Source organism: Chenopodium album, chromosome 25 (genome assembly GCF_948465745.1).
Source record: "Chenopodium album chromosome 25, dcCheAlbu1.1, whole genome shotgun sequence".
Taxonomy (NCBI): Eukaryota; Viridiplantae; Streptophyta; class Magnoliopsida; order Caryophyllales; family Amaranthaceae; genus Chenopodium; species Chenopodium album.
The window spans coordinates 5862646-5885253 of NC_137858.1; the positions used below are offsets into that span (position 1 = coordinate 5862646).

The 22608-nt window shown below is 35.3% G+C and overlaps 2 protein-coding genes across 4 annotated transcripts; both read left to right on the forward strand.

Annotated features, from left to right (window-relative positions):
* The first annotated feature begins 263 nt into the window (after window positions 1–263).
* LOC145615109 (COP9 signalosome complex subunit 7-like) lies at window positions 264–6649 on the forward strand. 3 transcript variants are annotated; one of them, XM_081670185.1, is made up of 9 exons: window positions 264–610; window positions 1385–1460; window positions 1760–1848; window positions 2757–2846; window positions 4109–4153; window positions 4244–4314; window positions 5017–5155; window positions 6046–6154; window positions 6263–6649. In XM_081670185.1, exons 1-8 carry the CDS (start codon window positions 452–454, stop codon window positions 6118–6120), a joined length of 744 nt encoding a protein of 247 aa, XP_081526311.1. In that variant the 5' UTR covers window positions 264–451; the 3' UTR covers window positions 6121–6154; window positions 6263–6649. The 3 variants fall into 3 exon arrangements, with proteins under 3 accessions (XP_081526311.1, XP_081526312.1, XP_081526310.1); XM_081670186.1 differs by having other exon boundaries at window positions 6049–6154; XM_081670184.1 differs by having other exon boundaries at window positions 265–610; window positions 6066–6154.
* Window positions 6650–8803: 2154 nt separating this feature from the next.
* On the forward strand, window positions 8804–13199 carry LOC145614757 (uncharacterized). Its single transcript, XM_081669823.1, has 7 exons — window positions 8804–9061; window positions 9894–9932; window positions 10150–10287; window positions 10859–10998; window positions 11113–11222; window positions 12069–12184; window positions 12507–13199. Exons 1-7 carry the CDS (start codon window positions 8921–8923, stop codon window positions 12939–12941), a joined length of 1119 nt encoding a protein of 372 aa, XP_081525949.1. The 5' UTR covers window positions 8804–8920; the 3' UTR covers window positions 12942–13199.
* The last annotated feature ends 9409 nt before the right edge of the window (window positions 13200–22608 follow it).

A 22608-nucleotide genomic window follows, 5' to 3' on the forward strand; every position in this document is an offset into this window, starting at 1 on the left:
GTCAAAATTTTATAACTTGTTAAATTACAAATTCCCATTAACCCTTCTATAATAATAACAATAATTATACAAGTATAGTCATGATCTTGTCAAATTCATTTTAAACCATATTTTTTCAATATTAACTATGGGTTTTGGTGGTTGTTAATTTTTAAAGGACGAAGGGAACGTTGATCAACTCCGTATTAACTTAAAAATACAAGTATAAAAAAGGAAAAAAAAAAGTGGCCAATATAAAAAGAAAATTCTAGAACACTATAACTTCAATACAATCTTCTAAACCCAAAAATCAAAATCATACACACTTTTTACTTTGTTTTACCCCCCTTTCTCTCCATCTTCATCTCATCATCAATTTCTGAAACCCTAGATTATAACTCGTTAATCATCACAATTCAATTGAAAATTTCTCTCTCCTCATAAAATTCCCAATTTTTGAATTTCATCAACAATGGATATCGAGCAGAGACAAGCGGAGTTAATCGAACACTTCGTAAAGCAAACGTCGGCAAATAAGGGTTCTTCTCTCGTTCCAATCATCGTCGAAGCTACTTCCAACCCTTTGCTCTTCGCATTCTCCGAAATTCTTGCTGTTCCCAATGTAGCCGAGGTTTTTTCCCTCTCCTCAAATTGATTGATTTTTAGGTTTTTTGTTTTTATTGATTTAATTCATATAATTTACTATGATTAGGGTTTTTCGTGACTGTTTGATTATGAATTGGGTGCGATTTGTAGTTAGGTTTCGTTAGGGTTATGGAATTTGAAAAAGTCCATGTTATATTGTATTGATTAGTATAAATAGTATATTGGTGGAGTTCACTAATTCCCTATGAATATGTGAGTTACTGGTGAAGAAGAACACAAGGGTGATGATTTGATTATGAATTTAATGGGGGTAGTAAGGTACCTAAGTTCTATGAATTTGAGCTAGTGGAATGCGATAAAATCAATAGTCTAGTACCATTCTACTTAATTCGATGCCGAGTGTAATGCTGCTGGAACACTATATGTTTAGGTTGGTGAAGTAAGCAGTTTTGAATGACGAATTGGTATTATGATAAATTGGGGAAAAAAAAAATTAGCTGCATTGTAAAAAAGTCCGAGATATGTCGATCATGTTGTAGTAATTAAGGTGAATTATCAAATATTGGTTACTAAACTGGTAAACTGTCATGGCAATTTAGGAATAAGGTTGGAGTGAGTCTTAATAGACTTAGCTTGTCATCATGTAACTTTAGTCAGTAGCATCTCCTAATTAATTGAGAATTTTTCACTTTTTTTTTTTCCTTTTCTTGCTTTTGTTTGATCTTAAAACTATGTACATGCCTTTTGTTTTTGTTTGGTTGTTTGTGTTTTCTCGGTCTTATTGTTATCTGTAATGCAGCTCCAAGGAACCGAACATTCAGTGTACCTTAATCTTCTCCGTTTGTTTGCTCAAGGAACTTGGAGTGATTATAAAAGTAAGTTTTTCTAGTCTTTTTGGTTTTATACGTGGCATTTTGTGATTTTGTGAATGATAGCCCCACCCCTTCCAAATGTTATTTTGTAAAGAAGAGTCCAATACATAATAATGCTTTTAATGTGACATATTACACTGTGTTGTACTGGTGTTTATTATGATCTGGGTGAACTTTCCAGTGCTGTACTATTGGTTTATTTTTGCCTTTCATTGTCATTGATCTGATCGTTATTTGCAGAACTCTTAACCTTGGGTCTTTATGATAAAGCGCATGAAATATTATGAATTTATAATGTGCAGGCAGTGCTGGGTCTCTACCTCTGCTTGCTGCTGACCAAATACTCAAGTTAAAGCAACTCACTGTGCTTACATTGGCTGAGACAAGCAAGGTACTTCTGTCACATTCATATTTTCCATCCCCTTGAAGTCTTTGTCGATTTTCAGTGTCAAAGCCTAGTGTTTTGATATTAAGTGCTGAAATGTATTACACTGTCCAGTGCCAGTCAGATAACTTACTTATACTCCCTTGCTAGAATAGTAGAATTTCTTTTCTTTTTCATTTTTTTTTATCATTTTTTTAAAAAAAAGAGAAGAATGAGACTATTTTAGTAAAATGCACTCTTAATCTCTTATATTTCACAAATTTATACTAGTTGCCGATAAGCTTAGATGCTTCATGGAGACAATTATCCTGAGAGACAATATAGGGTTTTGAACTTTTTTTTTTTTTTTTTTTTTTTTCTTTTCTTTTTTTAACTGTATATATTGTCAATGAGGACTTTGTTTGGTAATCATTAAACCACGATGACACTATGTCAAGTCAGTTTTCCTTTTAACATGGGTAATTTGAACCACAATTAACATGCTGCAGTCGTCATGGGCTCATGTCCACCTCGGTCTATGATATTGCTCTGATGCATTTTAAGTACGTTTCATCTACAATTCCAGTCATTAAACCTGGGGAGGGTTCATTTGGACAAAGACCAGATGTTATTACACCTCATTTGTCTCAAATGTGCTATAATATGCTGTGTTTTAGTAAACTGGAATGACATTTATAAATTCATGTCCTTACATGACTTAAGTTCTTTTATGTGGTGGTGGGATGTAGCTTTTGAGTTGGGAAACACGGAGAGTTACTCTTTATTTATGTAAAATAATTTGGTTACTATATATGAAATAATTCGATGATAAACCTATCTGCTGTGTTGTTGATAAGCAATGCATTATTGGATTATGGTTCCATGCTTCCTTCTTAATTTTGTTGCTGTTCTGTTTTTGCCTGTGCTGTTTTCAGGTACTACCATATGATCATTTGATGGAGGAGCTAGATGTTACAAATGTGCGTGAACTGGAAGATTTTCTTATCAACGAGTGCATGTATTCGGTACGTATTCTGGTAACTTATATCTTCATCTCCATCTAAACTTATGGATCTAACTGATTTAAGCTGTTCCTGGTCTTTATTATTATTAGTAAATCTGTCTATCTTGTTTCTTGTGTATATATTCCTTTTTATTCAGGTTATGTTTTCTTTACTTTTCTTTCCCATGAGATGTCATTAATATTTCTACAGCTCCGCTTTGGACTTCAGGCCTGCGTTTCATTTCAATCTTGTCTATTTTTGGTTTTCATGTTGTATTGTGATGATCATGTATGATTTATATGGATGTCATGCTGAATCACTTTGTGAAGTTGTGGTTCAAGTTTCAACTGTCAGCATAATTTTGTAGCACCGTTGCCTACTTGCCTATATATTGGTGCAGCTCCTTATATTTTAACAATATCCCAAAAAGAGGCGAGCGACGTTTGAGTTAAATACATAAAGCAAAATCAATGTAGGTGATAAAGTAGCTGGTCGAACCCAAAGCTAGCTGGTTCTCCCTGAAATGCCCCCCAATTCCAATCAGGAATTCGTTTGGTCCGTTACGTGTTACTCACCCGAAGTGCAAACTGTTTTATAATCTAATTATGATATGGTTTGGTCTCTTTTTTTTGTTTACAAATAGGAAAATTTGGCCTCTAATTCTCTAAGAGGTTTATCTTAAAAATCCATGCGAGGGGAAATTTTCATGTTCGGCTTTGAAGGGGGGCGGGGCTTCGTAATAGAAGCGACATTAGTGTTTAATCAATGTGAGGATTTGGGCAAATTTGCGAATGCAGTAGTCAGTGCTCCTTTCGTATTTAAGGCCTGACTTCCGGTTTGAGGTCTATCAATGCTAATGCCCTGAGCTACAGATGTTGATATTTGTTTTGCATTTCCAAACAAAATAAATGATGCTTTTAGCATGACTAGCTTTGGACTTTCTTGGAGCATCGAACTATTATCTTCTTACTCGCTCCAGCCCCTAGACAGTAGACACATTCAGTTTCAAGCCTGCAACATTACGTCATTACTCAAATTTGAAATCATCTGAATCAAACTGATTGGCTTTTATATGTACCTATCAGTCTTTAGACTCAAATATGTCGTGCTACGGTGCTATGTCACAGACTCACAGTATTCGACAAGTGTTTTTCAATGTATATATGTTCGTGACTATTAAATAATTGAGTGATCTTGGGAAGGTCCTAAGCATCAAGTTGTGATTATGTATCAGGTTGTGTTTATGTATCGATTGTAAACTGACATTTGTTGTTGGTTGACAGGGCATTGTTAGGGGAAAGCTGGATCAGTACCGAAGATGTTTTGAGGTTCTATAATTGCACACTCTTTATCCCACACCTTCTCACGAGGAATGTTAAAGCCTTTTGAAGTTTGATACAGTTGTCATTTGGATGCAGGTAGCGTTCGCTGCTGGAAGGGATCTTAGACCAGGGCAATTGGGCAGTATGATACAGACATTGACTAACTGGTATTTTGACTTTTGCATAAAGCCTTTTTTTTATTTTTTGAAGTGGATAATGTGCCAACAAGGATAATCTTTGTACTGTATTTCTGACTTTTTTTTTCCTCTAATATTTGTGGATTCTTCGTTCTACTTCTTTCCCTACATTTGTGCTGTAATTAAGTTATTGGCTGATTGGCTCCTCTTCTCATCTGATATCCTCACTTGATCTGAAGGCAAACAGATGAGAGCTTGTGGACAAACACACTGTTAGGTCGCATCCTAACATGTTTAAGACTCTTACATGGCCCAAGTTTCATAACTTGTCACTTTTTAGAATACGATTTGATTAATTTTTCTTGGTATTTTTTTTTATTGCGGTGTCTGATTCTTGAATTGCTATATCGTGTTGGGAAATTCCTCTGGGTCATATGGTCTATGATCACCTTAGACTGTATCCAAGGAATGCAGTGTATGTTGTTTTTGTTACGTTTCATGAATCATGGTTTGATTCTTCCTATCTGGACCTCCTAGCAGCTGGGAATTTGTAGCAGTTTTATTTCCCTTTTTGTTTTAATGTCAGTGGTTGGGTGCATATCAAGCTTTCTGAGTAATCAAATCTGCATTGTTACATTGATTGGTTATTTCTATAGAACAATTTTGCTTTTGTATTGCTAGCCATTGCAAATCCTATTTAATGGTTTATATTTTTGTGTGTATGTGTTAAAGGCTGGCAACTTCAGACAACTTACTTTTGACAATTCAAGAGAAGATTAAATGGGCTGATACCATGAGTGAGGTGGACAAGAAACATAAAAAAGAAGTTGAAGAGAGAGTGGAGGAAGTAAAGAAGACAGTTTCCATGAAGGTGTGAAATTCATTTTTTCTGCTTTTGCTACTAATTATCTCCTGCAAACATGCCTACTGGCTTGTCATTTAGCAATGTGTATACCGTGCAATTAGCATTTGCATTTGGTGCTTGCACTGTAGCCGTTCCACTGACCTGGTTACATAGTAGTGTTGGGAATTCTGGTATAGTTTCAATTTACTTGCTACTCCCTTTGGTATTGTTTTAGTGCTATATGACTGCATGTTTGTTGATACACAATCAATTGTTTATTGATAAAAATTATTAAATAAATTGATAATATGAATATATACATTGTGAGTTTGTGACTAATCCAACAACATTTTATATGATAAGTATATTTATCAAATAGTACATTCTTTAAATGGAATGATTCTGAAACAGGCAAAACATTTTGGGCACCCCTAAAAGGAATACGAGCACGTAATTAAGACAGAGGGAGTAATATGTTTGTTATAAATTTATGGACGGTTCATGTTTCCTGACCCTAAATTCTTTTGGGATTTAGTTTGTTTTTGTATCTGTAAAAAATTAAGTTGAAATTTAGCATATGAATAGTAAGAGAAGTCAAACTGTAGCACTTTACATTAAAAAAGAGGGAGTGTTTGTTTGTGCTGAATGTTTGTACACAACATTATTATGTCGATTGTCTTGCAAGATGCTGTTTGGTGTATGTCCATTCATTCAGCTGAAATTGTATTCTTGTGTGTTAAATTCTGACAAATCATTTTTATCATGATTTGGATTCAGTGATCTGGTGGCAGTTTGCAACAGCCATAAATTTTTGTATTCAGTTAGCAAGTAGTAGCATCTAGGTTTAGAGAGCGCATTTATTTTCTTGCTTTTGTCATGGAATATGTTCGTCGATGGTCTTACTTACATTGTGGCAGAAGCTACACACTGTAAGCAGGCCGACTTGGACTTCAGAGGGCATGAGGAGATCTACGCTGAACCTGGCGGAGTGATGGACTTCGAGGAAGATAGAATCCGACCTAAGAGGTAGTTTTCCTGTAGTCAACCTTTCTATGCTGCACCAGTTTACGTATTCACAATTCAGTAGTACTCAATATGATGGATTCTTTTTATCAACATATTTTTTGACTGCAGGAGGCGGCATCCACTACATTGAACAGTGGGAGATAGAGTGTTTATGAGGTGACTGCTGGTTTGGACAGTGGCAAGCTGCACAGATTTCTGCTTTTGGAGATAATACACCTTTACTTTTGGACCATTGTGGCTGATCTTTGATCTTTTCGAAGTAGGCAACTATACAAGCCCCCTGAATCCATGTTAATAATTTTCATTAGTGTAGGTGGTCTGTTTTGGTGTTGAAGGGTTGAATTTTTCATGGGTGGATCTTGGGATTGTAATAGTTACAATATATTTTCGAGGTTTAGTCAAGATTCGTAGTTGCTATAATGTTCTTGATTGATCTATGACTATTGACGGGAAAATTTTGGTGCTTTTATAGCAAGATGAAGTGAATTCGGCGCAGTATTGATTTCATCGATCTATGTCTTTCTTTTCTTTTTTTTTTGTTTTTTTTTTGTTTTTGTGACATACGAAGTACTACCTCCGTTTCATAAAATCTACAACAATTTTCCAAAACGGAAACTATACATTATGTGCAACAAACCAAAAGTTACCTCTTTTAGTAAATTTTTTTTGTATAAAATTACCACATACCCTTACTAAATTTTACTTAACTTTAATAAACAACATATTAACTCTTTAACCCAAATTAATTTATCTCTAATTAAAATCCTAACCCACATCCTCTCTCCTCCCTCACAACCATATCCACCATCAACACCACCAATTTTTCTCTCTCCTCCCTCTCAACCACCACCAGCACCATCCTTATCCTCTTTCTCTCTCTTCTCTCACTGCACCACCACCATGCAGATCCACCGCACCACCACCGCCTTGCAGATCCGCACCATCTCTTCTTTCTCCTCTCTTTTCTCGTGGTTGTGGGCGCATTTCATGGTGGCGAGATGGGGTTTCGATTCTTGATGGTGGTGAGGTCGGGTTTCAATTTGATGGTAGTGGTGAGGTAGGTCGGGTGTCAATTACCCTCGATTGCCGCGCGCCCCTCGTACTGGTGACAGTCGCCGATTTCTCCAACTCCAGTTCGCCGCCCTTTTCACCCTTTTCAAAGTCGTGGTCGTGCGATTTGAGGGCGATTTGGTGGTCGTGCGATTTGGGGTCTGCGATAGGGGGATCTGCGATTTTGGGTGGTGGTGGTGGGGCTTCGTGCGATTTTGGGTGGTGGTGGTGGGGTTGCGATTTGGGGGTCTGGTTGTGGTGTTGGTGGTGTGGTGGTGGTATAAGTTGGCTGGTTGGGTTTTGGGTGGTTGTGGTGGGGTTATTTCCTCTCTCATCCTATTAATCACATGCCCTTTTGTTTACTAATCTTTGCTTAAGAAATTTTGCCTTGGGAAATGTGCAAGGCCCTTTGTTGCAGATTTTATGAAACGGAGGTAATATATGTTTTGTTTTGTGGAATTGGGATTTTTTGGTTGCTTAAGAAAAGGTGATAAAACAATATGCCAAGGCTGGAGCAAGGCACTAGCTTAAAACAGCATCTATGGTTTTGCTCGCAATTTGGCTCAATCTCGACTTTGTCAGTTAACCACTTTGTCATAGACATGATGCAAAATTAGCACACTGTCCTTGTCTGGCTTTTCCTATTTTCACATGCTGTTCTTTCTATGTGTGTATTGGAATATTGTTTCGCAAATTATGGGAAAATGAAAACAGTGAAAACTTGTCAATGACAAATTTGTGAAACATATGCAACATTAGTGAATGAAAATCAAGACATGCATCTCGATACTCAAATTACGAAGTTTGTTAAGAATCAGTATTCAATAGTTGTTGATATATCTCAAGAATTGCCTTTGTTAACAATCATACTGCCGTTAAAAGTACTCAAGAGTTTTTAAAATTCTGAAAGCTGAAGAATTATTCCTGATATTTAAGCATTCAAATTCTAAAAGCTGAAGAACTATTCAAGAAATTGGTCAAAAATTTGTTGATCTTCTATATCATATTTCCTATAACTCACTCTTCTAATTATGATTCAAGCAGTGACAACAGCATCGTCTACACAATCCAAACAATCCCCTATCCTTTTCTTTTTGACTCCTCCCCACCTATAAGGGTGGGTGTGAGTCACGCTATGGTATAGCTCATGTGGTTAGAGCTCCCTTTTCGGTTTCAAGATATCTTGGGATCAACTCTTATCGCCCATCTTTAAAGCTCTCTAAACACCACGGTATATCCGGGTGCATAATGGAGTAACCTTTACCATATTCCGGGTCAAGAAAGGAGATCCATTTTCTATAAGGGGGCGTTTGGTTCACAAAGTGGTATGGGGTTGGAATCAGGAATGGGGTTAAGGTGGTATCGGGTTGGAACTTGATACTTAATACCATGTGTTTGGTTTAATTCTGGAATGGAATATCTCACTATTCTCTCCTTTTATTTGATACCTAAGGGAATGGAATGAGCCAAACCCACCTCCCCCCAAGGTTTCTAAACCCCATACCTCATGGGTTTGAGGTATGGATTTGAAATTCATATTTTTGTCAACCAAACATATGGTATGGGTTTTAGTCATTCTAAACCCATACCTCATACCTATATTTCGTGAACCAAACGCCCCCTAATAAAGTATTCCATATTTCAATATACTTCAGACAACGAGCTGAAAAACCTTTTCATCTTTTCTCCTTTTTCTGCTAACTTTGGCGATCATCAATGGCGGAAGAAGATGAAGTAACAATGGAAGTCGAAGCTGCTGAAGCCGTTTATGGCGATGACTGTATCGTCCTCAATAGATTTCCTCCTCATCTTCGTCTCCACATCAAACCTTGTACCGCCGACGTCGATTCTCAACAGGTCTATTAATTTTAAGGATTCAATTTCTTAATTCTCTTGTTAATTTTATTTTTCTGCTTTTTTGATTTTTGAATTGGAATTATTGAGCTAAATATCAGTACTAGTATTTGAATTAAACGTTATTCAGAACATATTAATTGTCAAATACTTTTTGATCAAATTTATGTTGGCTTCTTCGAATTATGCTCATTTTAGTTTGATTGCAACTTTTTAATTTCCAACTTCTGTTTCATTGTTATTGTTTGATAGAATTAAAATGTTGATATGGAATTATGTGATTGTGAAGAATTTACTAAAGCCCTAAGGTTTAGGGCTTTAAGGTTGAAGACAGTATAATTGTATTGATAATGCATAACAAGATTACATGAGAAAGACTTGTGATTTTTTTTTTCCCCAATTCTGTATTGTTGACATTTTAAGGCCAGACCTTGTGTTTCGAATGGTAGGAATTTTCGAGGATTTTGTTTATTATAAACACTTGGTTTATCATCATACCTATTTTGGTAGAGCTAAGGTTTTTGCGATTTTAATGGAAATTGAGATACCTATTTCAGCTGTTATTGAAAACTGAGTTTCCCTAAAGGTAAATTGGAACTAGTACCTACTAAATTATGAAACTTTGTTGTTTGTCGTCTCGGATTGTAACTCCATGAGGCAACTAGTAAACGAAAGAGAACTATATCAGCTTATTATTCTACAGTCTAGCTCTAGTGCCATTGATTTGAAGCCTAAGACCTCTATTGTTGTTTCTTTCGAAGTTTATTGTAACTTGCTTGCCTTGACTTATGCAGTGTCAAAACTTAACAAAAGCATTTTTTCCCCTTTTCTGTAGTTTGTGGAAGCAACAATTGAGTTACGGGCTGGTATTCAGGTACAGTTTTCTACTTTTGTATTTAATTATCCCCTCTCTAGTTTTGATGAGTCAAGGGAATGGCATAATCTTAAACCTCAATGTGAAGAAATTTCATGTTTTTATAACCTGGTTTATACCCAGTTGTCCCTGTTACATTTCGGAAGACATTTTAAGAGTTTCCTTGATTTGTTTTGTACCTCTTTTCTGTCTAATATTTACCTTCAATTTGTGGCAGTATCCCAGTGATCCACCTTATGTTGATATTATAGGTTCTAAAGGACTTGATGAGAAAAGGCAAAAGCATCTGATTAGTGGTTTACATGAGAAGGCTCATGAACTCGCATCTTGCTTAATGCTTGTGGCGCTTTGCGAGGTTAGCTCATTCAATTTTCATGGGAACATGTGAATATGCGATGCACAAAATATTCCTTTTTGACTTGTGTACAAAGATTAAGTTTTTTTTTTTTTTTTTTTTTTTTTTTTTAATACAAGAACAGCATATCATGTAGTTCTGAATTTGCCAACATTGAAGTGGTCAAGTTAGTACAAAAATAATATCGACAAAACTTTTAAGTAAATACTACCTCCGTTTCTTATTACGTACAATAAAGGAATATTTTATGTCTCACAAATAATACCCCTTTGTTGCACATAATAAGAAACGGAGGTAGTAACTTTTTGACATAACTTATTTGAAGTAAAAAAAAAATTGTGAGAGTTTTGGTTTGTGTTGTTTTCTACATGCGAGAAGTTGGTTAGTTTTTTTTTCCCTTCACTTCTGGACTATGCCATTAAAGCTTCCTTAAGGACTAGCTGATGCAGGAATTATACTCAACTGCTATCGTTACTGTGTCACTATAATCCTTTTTTCTAATTTTCTTTTTTTCACAAAGAAGGTTATTTTAAATCTGTCCTCTAAACAAGTAAAATTCTTGTTGCAACAGGAAGCTGTGGAAATTCTTACCAGCATGAACCACCCTGAAGGTGACTGTCCATTGTGTTTGTATCCTTTGGTAACAGAAGATAAGCACAGTGAAGCCCAGCCATTTATGAAGTTGATGTCTTGCTTTCATTGCTTCCACTGGTAAACGCCTAAATCCTTATTCTGTAATATACTAGTATAGTAGTATGCATCAAATGACAGATTGCATTTATTGCTTAAATTGTTGTTGTCTTGATTTTGCCCGTGTTGATGTAGTGAGTGCATTGTAAGATGGTTGAAATGGTTCCTGAAACAAAATGAAGCCTGCCATGGAAACTCAAGTACTCCGTCATCTATTGTCCATGATGAAAACGATATGGCTTCAGGCAAGACATGTTGACCAATGTAGTTACTATCTACTTTGTTAATTATCTAGTAGCTGTTCAGGATTTTTCTTATAGTTCTTGAGCTCATAGAGGCAGATTGCATTGGCTAGATCTTCTTAGCATTATGTCATGTGCTACCTCTAAAATTGACCGTACCCCTAAACTTAACCTTGATTCATCTGAAAGTATGTGTTCAAATACAAGATTTTTGAACAAAAAAACTGACAAAACTTGCAAAAAACTACTTGTTCTATAAAGTCATCCTGGAACTGGTCTGATCCATATTTGAAATTACCTGATCTGAAACCAGTCTAATCTTACCCTTTTGACAGGTCTAATTCTGATGATGCTTGACAGTTGATTTTTCTCTATGCCACTTATGCTTTACATTTTCATGTTAATAGCTTTGAGTGTCACCTAAATTAAGCCCTCTATGAGAGAATCTAAGGGCTATCTTGGCAACTGTGGCAAATATACGACTCTTTCAGTCAAACCTATTCCTTGAGATTTGTCCATGGCATTCATCATTGACACTAAGCTAGCTATGATAATTGTAATAAGTGATAACGGAACTGATCTAGGCATCTAGCTCACTTGAAGTGATAAATTACTAATTTAGTATTTTTGAGTCTCCAGAATTTGCCATGTTGTGTAAAATGATCTGTGAATTGCAAGTATATGATGATGCCTTACTTACAAGGTTAAGCACCTAAATGATTAAGAATAGAATTGGTAGCTTTGTGGACTTGTTAAGAAACTTAGACAGTCATAATTGCTCCTTCAACCTTAGTGGTGCTCCTCTGCTTGTTTGTTTTTCACTGATTCTTTTAACTTATTGCTCAACAGATTTACGCAAAATGATGGGAGATAGTACAGGAAACTGTCCTGTCTGTCGTAAAATCTTCCTTGCCAAGGACATTGAACATGTGCTCAATTTGGTTGGTTCTCATGATGCAGAATTGGTATGTAATAAGAGATTTCCAATTCCCAGTTTTGGTTTTTTGGTTAACAGATTTCATAGGAAGACACAGTCACTCTAGCAGTGCTGCTTTTTATCAGTTATGTAACTTTAGTGTAAGATGAAAAGTACTGAATTGGTCAATATTTTCCTCTTGACAAGTAAGTGATGCTTGTAATGTTATGATTTGTGAGCACTAGGATTAGGCACTTGCACATCTACAGATCTATATGGTTGATGGTTTGTAGATAGAGAGATCCCTGAACACGATGCTCTGTATAATCATATCCTGGTACTAAAACTTTTACTTTGGGTATGATCTTCAGGATGTTTATGAGAAAGAGCTCGTGGAGAAAGTCCTCCATTGTGATCTGGAGACCAGTAGAAGACAGAAGTTTGAGGCAATCTTGGAGCTGCAACAACAGCATGGTGGCTTGATAGAACCCCCAAAAGACAATGTGTTATTTTCGCGCCTGTCTCTTCATGACTTGGTCAGTGAAGATGCAGAGGTGATGAATGAACAAGCCAGTGAGCAACAGCATAACAATCAAATAGCTAGAGAAGAGCCAGAGTCAAGTAATTCCTCAAATCGTACTCGTGAAACAAGGAAGCAACGTCCTAGAGGTCATAACGCAGTGGTGGAACCTGCATCCAGTGGTCCTCCAACCAGGTCTAGTGCTGGGTACCGCAGGTACTCTGGCCCAAGAAAACATAACAGTAATTCCAGATGGCAAGCCAAACCATGCCCTAAGAAGGAATAGGACACTACTTCTGGTTTAGGTGAATTTAGGTACCATTTTCTTACTCTCTTCTGAATCTTCCCATGGTTGTTGGGAAAAGTCTGTAATACGGTATAGTAACTTATCTATGTGCATAAGTCTTGTGAATAGGAAAATAGGATTTGAATTATTTGTCAAATTTTGCTTACTTTTTTTTTTGCTCATCTATTTGTTTTTCACCCTCTAGCTTCCCTAATATTTGTGGGGGCCGAAGGTTGGGACATGTAGAGGATACATCATAATTCATGCATGAACGTTCTATATTGGAAATTTGGAATAAAAACACTTGTGTTAAATTTGGTATGAATAATACATGTTCTTCTGCATTATATAAAGTAATAGAAGCAATTGCATTGTTCCCTTAGGTTTTACAAACCACCAAAAAAATGCTGAAGATTGGTTGTTTATCATCAAATACTTTCCTGTGAAGGGATGATGAACCAACCTTAGGGATTTCAGTTTAAGGATCGTGCCAAAAACATAGTGGCACGAGCATGCCATAGTGCTAAACTATCGAACCCAAACAGGCACACAAGACTATAATGGCATGAATGCAATCACTTCCCTCTAGAATGTCTATGATGGCACAAATGGTCGAGCAATCCCATGCATGCAAGCAGCACCTCTTCATTATGAACAACTCTCTAATCTCCCTGAACCACTGGCAGTGTAGGCAATCATGCTCGCTCGGTCGCGAGGGGTAGGAGGATGTTCTTTGCTCTTAGTCATCATAAGATGTTGCGGTATAGGTGTTTTAGGTATTACTTATGGAGTTTTAGTCCTTAAGTATTAAGGACCTTATGTCAAGCGTCATTTGGAGCATTGACGTAATTCTGTTATGTATTTTTTTTTTTTTTTCTATGTTTATTTTTCGTGGTTCTTTACCTAAGATCGAAAAACTATTACTCCGTAGTTTCTTTTGGCTTTTTTTTATATATAATACCATTAGTAATCGTGTACCTTTTCTCTATAGGGAAAAAAAAATTATATATATATATAATTATTGTAGTAAATTTGACATTAGGATTGTTCGAATTCCCACTACATGAAGACATTTAGTTAGTTGGTTTTCTTAAGACTTATGCAAAAAAAAATGAGTTATTGACATGATATATTTCGTACGAAATTTGACCAAAATTTTATTTTGTTTAGAACAAATCTTTAGGACATGACTTGTGCCAGTTGTGCTTTTGCCATTGGGAGACAAGTCAGTCAACATTATGTTTCAATCATTTACAAAGTCTGTTTGCTATTGGACAGTAGAAGACTTATTCCTTTAGTTTATTTTCGCAGTTTTCATAATCCTTTGTTAAGTCTAATAATGTTATGCGTGAGATTATAGCTTTTTGATGATATTATGTTTCAATTATCTACATATAAAATAGTATGTTTGCTATTGGACATTATAAGGCTTTTCCCTTAGTTAATTTTCGCAATTTTCATGATCCTTTTGTAAATAATGTTATGATTTGTGAAATTAAAGCTTATTGATAAGATTTTAGGCTCATTCACCCTAAGACCTAAGTTAAAGGTAAATATGGATAAAAGAACAAAATATAATCAACTCGTGAGATTATTTGTGGAAGTGAAGCTTTGAAATTGCAACTTTTAGAACCGAGTAATGATTTAAATTGAATTCATAATTAATCAAAACTCAAAGTATATAATCTAAATTTAGAACAATACACTTTGTTAGGTCTATCCAACAGTTGAAGAATGACGGAAATTGAATAGTTATATTGGTTAAAAGTTAATTACTCATATCAAACTTACAAATTACAATTCAAATGTTATTATAATTAGGGGTGTTCAAAAAATCGGTCCGGACCGAAAAAATGGACCGGACATGACCGGACTAAATTAATCGATCCGGTCTTCGGGTTGAGGAATTCATTTTTTCGGTCTCGTATCCGGTCCGGTCCAAAACCCTATAAATCGTTCTTGGCCTGCATTGAATTTTTTCCTTAAAAATATGCATAAAACCTTTAATAATAATTAAAATTATCCTTAATATGCCTAGAAAAAATTAATTTTATGAGCTTTTATACTAATGATGCATAAAAAGACGTTATAATATTGTTTTTCCTTCATTTTTTTTAGTTTTTCATAAACAAAAATTGTTTTCCATAAAAAATCAGATTTTTTCCCTAATAAATCCTAAAATCTGTCGAAAGCGGACTGGTTCGGGGTTTTGGACTATTTTTTCGGTCCGCTCCGGGTTCTTTCCATCTTAATTGGTCCGATCTTCGGTTCTTGAAATTGAAATTTTCGATCTGGTCCGGTTTTGGATCAATGACATTGAAAATAGAAAATAAAGGAATTCAAAGAAAAAGATTTGGTTGCCAAGTGATTGAAGATTTTTTTTTTTCTTTTAAATGAGGCCCACGAGTAGAGTATATGATCAAATGAATCTAATTGTCAAAGGAGGTAATACCTTGGAGAAAGTACCAAAAGCAAAATTGGTCCGGCCACATTGGCCGTCAATGTCAAGGTCAATATCAATATCAAAAGAGCATTAGACAACATAATTTTTATTTGGATTTTAAATATTTCCTACGTGTAAAACTAAAATGTAATGCTTGACAATATGGAAACCAATAGTTTGTGTGGTTAAAATTTTAGGAATAATGCTAAAACTTAAAAGCAATAGTGCATGTAGCAGCTGCATATATACAATATCACTTTTTGTGCGTTATATATTAGAAGTTTTTTTTTTTATCCAACTTATATACGTACGACTGTAAAACATTTAAAGACAACAGCATAATGAGTGTTAATTTTTCATTTCACCCTTTAAAAAACATTTAGAGGAATCTTTTATACACGTATCACTCCTAAATAACTACTCATGATCACACTTGAAAGTTGAAATACGTAGTAAAACAATTAGTAGTACATCAAATCTTTGTACATTCACTCCAATCAATATAGAAGGACGGTTAACTTTCCATCTTTTAGGGGATCAAATATTGACAAAAATTTTAGTACGAGATAAACAATTTCTAGGTTAAGGCGTGTCAATTAGATAAAGATTAGTTATTGTTGTACTCGTACTAGTATGAGCTGAATTTGAGCGTTTTTTGCACCACTCTAAGCTATCTACCATCACTCACTCACTCATCATAAGTCCTAATCTCGTCCCTTTTCCCTTTTTGCAGCCTTATACGCAAATTATTCTAAGGAAAAGTGCATGCATCATATAGTATATGATTGCAAGTAATTTATTGGGCTATCATTGACCGTGTAAGAATTTGATGTATCGTTTAAAGTATTGTTTGCATGATCAATACTTTCTTCTTTACTGTCATGACATCAAATTCTTTAACATTATTCACAATTTATACACCATTTACACCGTACCATAGAGTTTTGAGATCGGGACCTAATTCACCTAAAGGTCTAGTGACAAATGTGAAATTGGCAATGGCCATGGCCCCTAGGCCCCCACCAATCAATTAAATAACTATTGAGAGGTATCTCCTTTCGTCTGAAATTATTAGTTATGTACATAATAATTGATTTGAGATGTTTGAAAAACCTAAGTAAATTTAATTTGCACGAGAAAGAGAGTTTGAATCAAATATAAGGTTAATAAAAGGTTCTATATATCCCAAATCAATTGGTAATTGGATTAGACACTTTTTTTCAATTCACCTGGCCTGATTTTCACTATTTGAAATTAAATTTTTCTGAAATTTCTTATCTAAACTTATTATGCTTAAATTAAGGTGAAATTTATAAACTTTAACTTAGAAATGAACATGAACATATTAAGTTGCAAATTTGAACCATAAAAACTTAACATTGTTTCCTTATTGATAGTAAAATTATTTCCAATAAACATTTTCTATTATTTTACGTAAACTACGTGTCAAATGATATTTTATGGAATAAGTATTTGTAAAATCCGATAAAAATACAAAAATTTAAAAAAAAAAAAAAAAAAAAAACCTAAGACGGAAAAGAAGAAAAAAAAAAAGGATAGAGGAAATTAGACAAGTGTTTTAGTACAATATAGTCGGAAAGGTAGTCAGAAATGTAGGCATATGATTAGTAGTAGTTGTTGTAAAGATTTGGTTGGTTGGTTGTCTCAAATTGAAAAGCAATAAATAGTTGTGGCTTTAAAAGAGTAATTAGTCAGTTAATGAAACCATTGAAAAGTGTCCAATCATTTGTATTAGAGTTTATATGAGAGTAGTTCACACTAAATTTGAATTTCAATTCAATTTGACTCGGATCCGATCCTATCTTAGCTTGTTTGGGACCCCTCTCACTTTGCCGTCCAATTCTTTAGATGGAGTGTCCGCATCACCTTATTGGGTCGGTTTTGACATGGTTCCTTGCACGATCCAGTTCGAGTAGGGGTGTTAAAAAAAATAAAGCGGCTTTAATTAGAAAACCCGAGCTCAAATATAAATAATCAACATTAATTTTGATATAGCCTCTTAATGTACATGTTTGGCAACGTTCGTTGGTTGTTGGTTGCTAGTTGTAAACATCAAAAACATTGAAAGCCAACAATTGACGCAAAAAAGCTTGTGTTACTAGGTTTTTTTTTTTTTTTTTTTTTTTTTTTTTTTTTTTTTTGAGGAGAAGAGGTTAGGATACCCATCCTAAAAGGGGGGAATGCATATAAGGAAAATCTCTCTTAAAACGTGCTTGGTGGGATTCGATCCTAGCCTCCTACGACTCTAGCCAACTACGACTCTAGCCTCCTATCTTGGGGTAATGGTAGAGCTGTCAAAAGCTGACCCGACCCGAAATACCGACCCTAACCCTAACCCGTCTGAACCCGCGTTGACCCGAGTATTTGAGACTCGAACCCGACCATGAACCGACCTAGAGAGGACCCGACCCGAATGTGACCCGTAAATTATTGACCTGAACCGAACCCGACTCAAACCCGAGAATGACCCAAACCCGATTTAACCCGTCAAAACCCGAATTCAACCCGACCTGTTACTAACCCGACCCGTTCCTAACCCGACTCGAATTTAAATCCGACTTGTTACAAACCCGACACGAAATCAACTCGACTTGTCATTAACCCGACCCAAATTCAACCCGATTTGTTATTGACCCGACCCGAATTTAAACTCGACCTATTACTAACCCGAATTTTAGGATTTAGGAGTTTTTAGGATAAAAAGAGTACTTCGTTTTTGTTTAAATAATGTCTTTGAAATTTGAGGTGTAAAATAACAATTTTCTTATTTCTGAAATCATTATATTACTGAAACTCTGTTTTTTGTCTTTAGGCTAAAATTAGGAGCTTAGAACAATAGCTAAATGAGGCCGTTGGAAATGACCCGACTCATACCCGATAATGACCCGACTTGAAAATGACTCGACTTGATTATAACCCGCAAATTATTGACTTGAACCGAATCCGACTCGAACCCGATAATGACCCGACCTGATTATAACCCGAAAATAATTGACTTGAACCGAATCCGACTCGAACCCGAACATGACCCTAACTCATTTAAACCCGTAAAAACCCGAATTTAACCCGACTAGTTTTTCACCCGACCCGAATGTAAACCGACCTTTTATTGACCCGACCCAAACATGAAAAGATGTATGACCCGACGTGACCCGACTCAAGCATGACCCAACCCGAACCCGACCCATATAGGTCCTGACATTAACCCGACCTGAAATGACCCGACCCACACAAACCCGACTCAAACCCGACCCATTTACCCGAATTGACAGCTCTAGGTAATGGTTATTGGGCATGATCGATAGTATGCAAATCTTAGGCAAATACAAATACTAACATTTATGTTATAAAAAAATTTAGTCTTGCCTTTTTTAGGTCTCCAAAAACTAATGTGTCACTTTTATCATTTTTAGCACGCATAATAATTAAATTCATACTTCGTATATGTTAATTATTCATAAATCCACTTGAATTAAATTTGTTAAGTTTGCGTATAAATTTATTATTAATAAATCTACTTGAAAATTATACCGTTGTATTTCAGAAGCATAGATCAAATTAGTTGGTGCACCGAAAATTTCTAGCAAACAAATGGCACGCAACACCAAAATAAAGATAATGTCACAGTTGATTCTCAGCAAATTCCTATTGTTGAGCCTAAAGTATCTTCTAAGCATGTTGAGTGATTTCTGATATTTGTTAGCATGCTAGATCTAGTGAACATTCAATCTCGAACTTAGAATATGTTCGTGCTAATTTTCAAGAGCATATTAATGTTGTAGCCAAATGTTGCATGCATTGAAGGACAAAAACGACTTTTCATAGGGTATAATATCAAAAAAGCAAGAAGAGGAAAGCATTATCTTATGTTTTGTTGGTTTATTTCTTCATTTCTTTTTATCTTGTTCACCTCTTTTATGAGAAGATATAGAAAAATCTTAAGGAAATTAATGTGGGCCATAATAGGTTTTTGAATCATAAGTATTTATATCTTCATTGAAATTTAATGATTTGGGACATAGATGCTTTAGCTTGATGGTTCCATTTTTAATCTTGATATTTACCTTATGAAGAATATGGCTTGATTTAACAAAGCAATATACCTCAAAAAAAAACGACGGAGAGAATAAATAATAGGAAAATGCTATACATAGCCCTTAGGGCTACATATAATTAAACATTTAATTTACTCTTGAAAATGGTTTAAATTTAGAAAATCATGACAAAAACACACTAATTACACCGATTTGCGCGTGTTTTTGTCATGAATTCCTAACTTTATACATTTTTCAAGAGTAAATTTAATGCTTATATATAGCCCTAAGGGATATGTATAACATCTAAATAATAATGCAATTCAAAGATCTATAATTTATATTCAGTTTATTACAGATGGCATATATATGACTTTAATATATATAAATTTTATAAATTACTATGGGATCTGTTCTCTTCAGCTTAATTTCAGTTCAGTTCAGTTTACTTCAAATCAGTTCAGTTCAGCTCTTAATTTCATTCTCTCATAAACAGTTCAGTTCAACTCCAATCTGTTCAGTTCAATTCAACTAGTTCAGTAAATCAGAACAGGCCCTATGTGGAAAGAAAAATATTTAGTTGAGACAATACAAAGAAAGTATTTGTATGATCCGGAGTTTTGGACACACAGTGTGACGAATTTATTAACATTTCATATAAGGGTCTGTTCTCATACGTTGAAATTCAGTTCAGCTCCTAATTTCCTTCTCTTATAAAATATTTAGTCCAGTTCAGTTCAGCTCCTAATTTCCTTCTCTTATAAAATATTCAGTTCAGTTCAGTTCAACTCCTAATTTCCTTCTCTTATAAAATATTTAGTTTAGTTTAGTTTAGTTCAATTCAGTTCAGCTGAGTTCAGTCAATGAAAACAGACCCTAAGTTTTTAAAATTTTCATATAAATATTATATAAATTTTCATGCATTTTATGTTCCAGATCCATCCATTAGTTAACCTACCCTTTCTCTCATCTTTAGTGTTTGCTTGTCCTTTATCATGCGTGAGAATTTTGTTCCTTGGAATTGTTAATCTTGAGTCTTGACATGAATGAATAAGATTTTGGAAACGAATTGAAGAGATTAAGGGCCTGCTCTCATTGACTGAAATGAACTGAACTGAACTGAACTGAACTGAACTCAGCTGAACTGAACTGAACTGAAATGAATATTTTATAAGAGAAGGAAATTAGGAGCTGAACTGAACTGAGCTGAACTGAACTTAACTGAACTGAACTCAGCTGAACTGAACTGAACTGAATTTCAACGTAAGAGAACAGACCCTAAGTTCTTCATTAAATGATAAAATAATAAGAACCATCATTGTTTTCTCTTATGTTTCAATAGTTGTGCATAGTCATCTATGCTATTCATTCCCATGGCATAGTCTTTAGCATGACTTTATGACATGACTCTAGCCATATGCCCATATGGTGACATATTGTCATATATACAAAAAAAAAAGAAAAAAAAAAGAAAAAGTAATTTACTTTACATTTAAAATATTAGACGAGACTAAAGATATTTTTTAAACCAAGACTGGTTTCACATGTTATGCTTTAACGATAAACAAAGTTACAACAATATATGCAAAGTTTATCCTTCAGAATCTCTAAAAATTAGTTAATGCAATGTATGTAACTATTAGATTTAAATTATAAGAGAAAATTACTATGGAAAACAATAATATGGAGTAAAATTTAATATTGTGATTTCATGTCTCCATTACTTCAATGCATAACCATCATACTATGTACACATTGAAAGCAATGAAATATATGATGCTATCTAGTTAATTAAAATCTGAACGACTTACACATTTACACGTACAACTTGTTATCTTGTAAGGTTTTGTTCACTTCACTTTAAAAAAATAATATTCAGTAAAAATAATTTCAGTTAAGTACAAATAACTTAAGTTCGGTAAACATAATTTCAGTTCAACAAAAATAACACTCCATAATATACGAAGTACAAAATTATATACAATAAATCTTAATTAATTTCTCGTAAAAAGGTGTGATGATAATATTATAGTTTAGTTATTGACAATCTATTGCTAACTTATGATAAAACAAATAAATAAAAAATAAATAAAATAAGAAGAAGAAGAAAAAAGAGAAACTTCATTAGTACGGAGTAGCAAGAAAAAGACTAGGCACCACCAAGGCACCAATGCACCATCCAGAGTTTGTCGTCTAAGAAAAAGACAAGCCGCAAATACAACGCCTTTTTCCTTTCTTTCTCATTTCACCTTCATCTACCTTTAAATACAGTATTTTATTTTTTATGACTAATTTTATTTTACTTTCATTTTATTTTTATTTTATTTTAGTTTCGTGTGTGTATAATTTTGTGCATGAATCATAGGGAGCAAGTGACTTAAAAATAGATGGGAAATTTCCAATGGTAACCCCCAACTTTTGCTACGCACCAATGGTAACCCTCTTGAAAATTAGCTTTATAAAATGACCTTAGTTAAGATTTTCATCTCACTCACAACCTTATTTCATTAAATAATTGATTAAAATTAACTATAGTTAGATTTTTTTCAAAAGAAAAAAAAAAATTAATTCAACCACCATAAACCAGCCACCCCAATTAGCCAGCCACCATCTCCCTTTCCGGCGACCACGACCACCCCCAAACCACGACCTCCAACAAACCACCGAACCCAAACCGCGACCAACCCCAAACCACGTCCGCCCCCAAACCACCGAACCCAAACCGCGACCACGACCACGACCACCCCAGTCAAACACAGAACCCCGACAACCCAGCCCTCCTAGATCGCCGAACTTAGAACCCCAACCACCCCAGATCGCCGAGCCAAGCCACGATCACCCCAGACCACCAACAGACCACCGATCCTCCCTCTCTCTCTTTCTTCTCCGCCCTCTCCTCCACCCTCTCTCTCTTCACCTTCCGCCTTCTCCGATCCCGCCCATATTCGAAACCTCAACCCCTAAACCCACCGCCCCTCCTCGACCAAAACGGCCACAGGAGAGAGAAGGTTGCGAGGTTAGGGTTTGGGTCTAGGCGGAGGAAGGGGGGAGGCAATCGTTCGGTGGTTCATGTGGGTGATTCGGCGGTTTCGGTGGCTCCGGTGAGGTCCCGGTGAGGTTGGAGGTGGGCTGGCTAGGTCTGGTGAGGGATGAGGGTAGAGGTGGTGGT

Coding starts and splice junctions, on each gene's coding strand:
- LOC145615109 (XM_081670184.1), top strand. CDS start 452: ATGGATATCGAGCAGAGACAAGCGGAGTTAATCGAACACTTCGTAAAG. Junction 4,154..4,243: donor AGTACCGAAGATGTTTTGAG/GTTCTATAATTG, acceptor ATTTGGATGCAG/GTAGCGTTCGCTGCTGGAAG. Junction 4,315..5,016: donor ATACAGACATTGACTAACTG/GTATTTTGACTT, acceptor TATGTGTTAAAG/GCTGGCAACTTCAGACAACT.
- LOC145614757 (XM_081669823.1), top strand. CDS start 8,921: ATGGCGGAAGAAGATGAAGTAACAATGGAAGTCGAAGCTGCTGAAGCC. Junction 9,062..9,893: donor CCGACGTCGATTCTCAACAG/GTCTATTAATTT, acceptor CCTTTTCTGTAG/TTTGTGGAAGCAACAATTGA. Junction 10,999..11,112: donor TGCTTTCATTGCTTCCACTG/GTAAACGCCTAA, acceptor GTGTTGATGTAG/TGAGTGCATTGTAAGATGGT.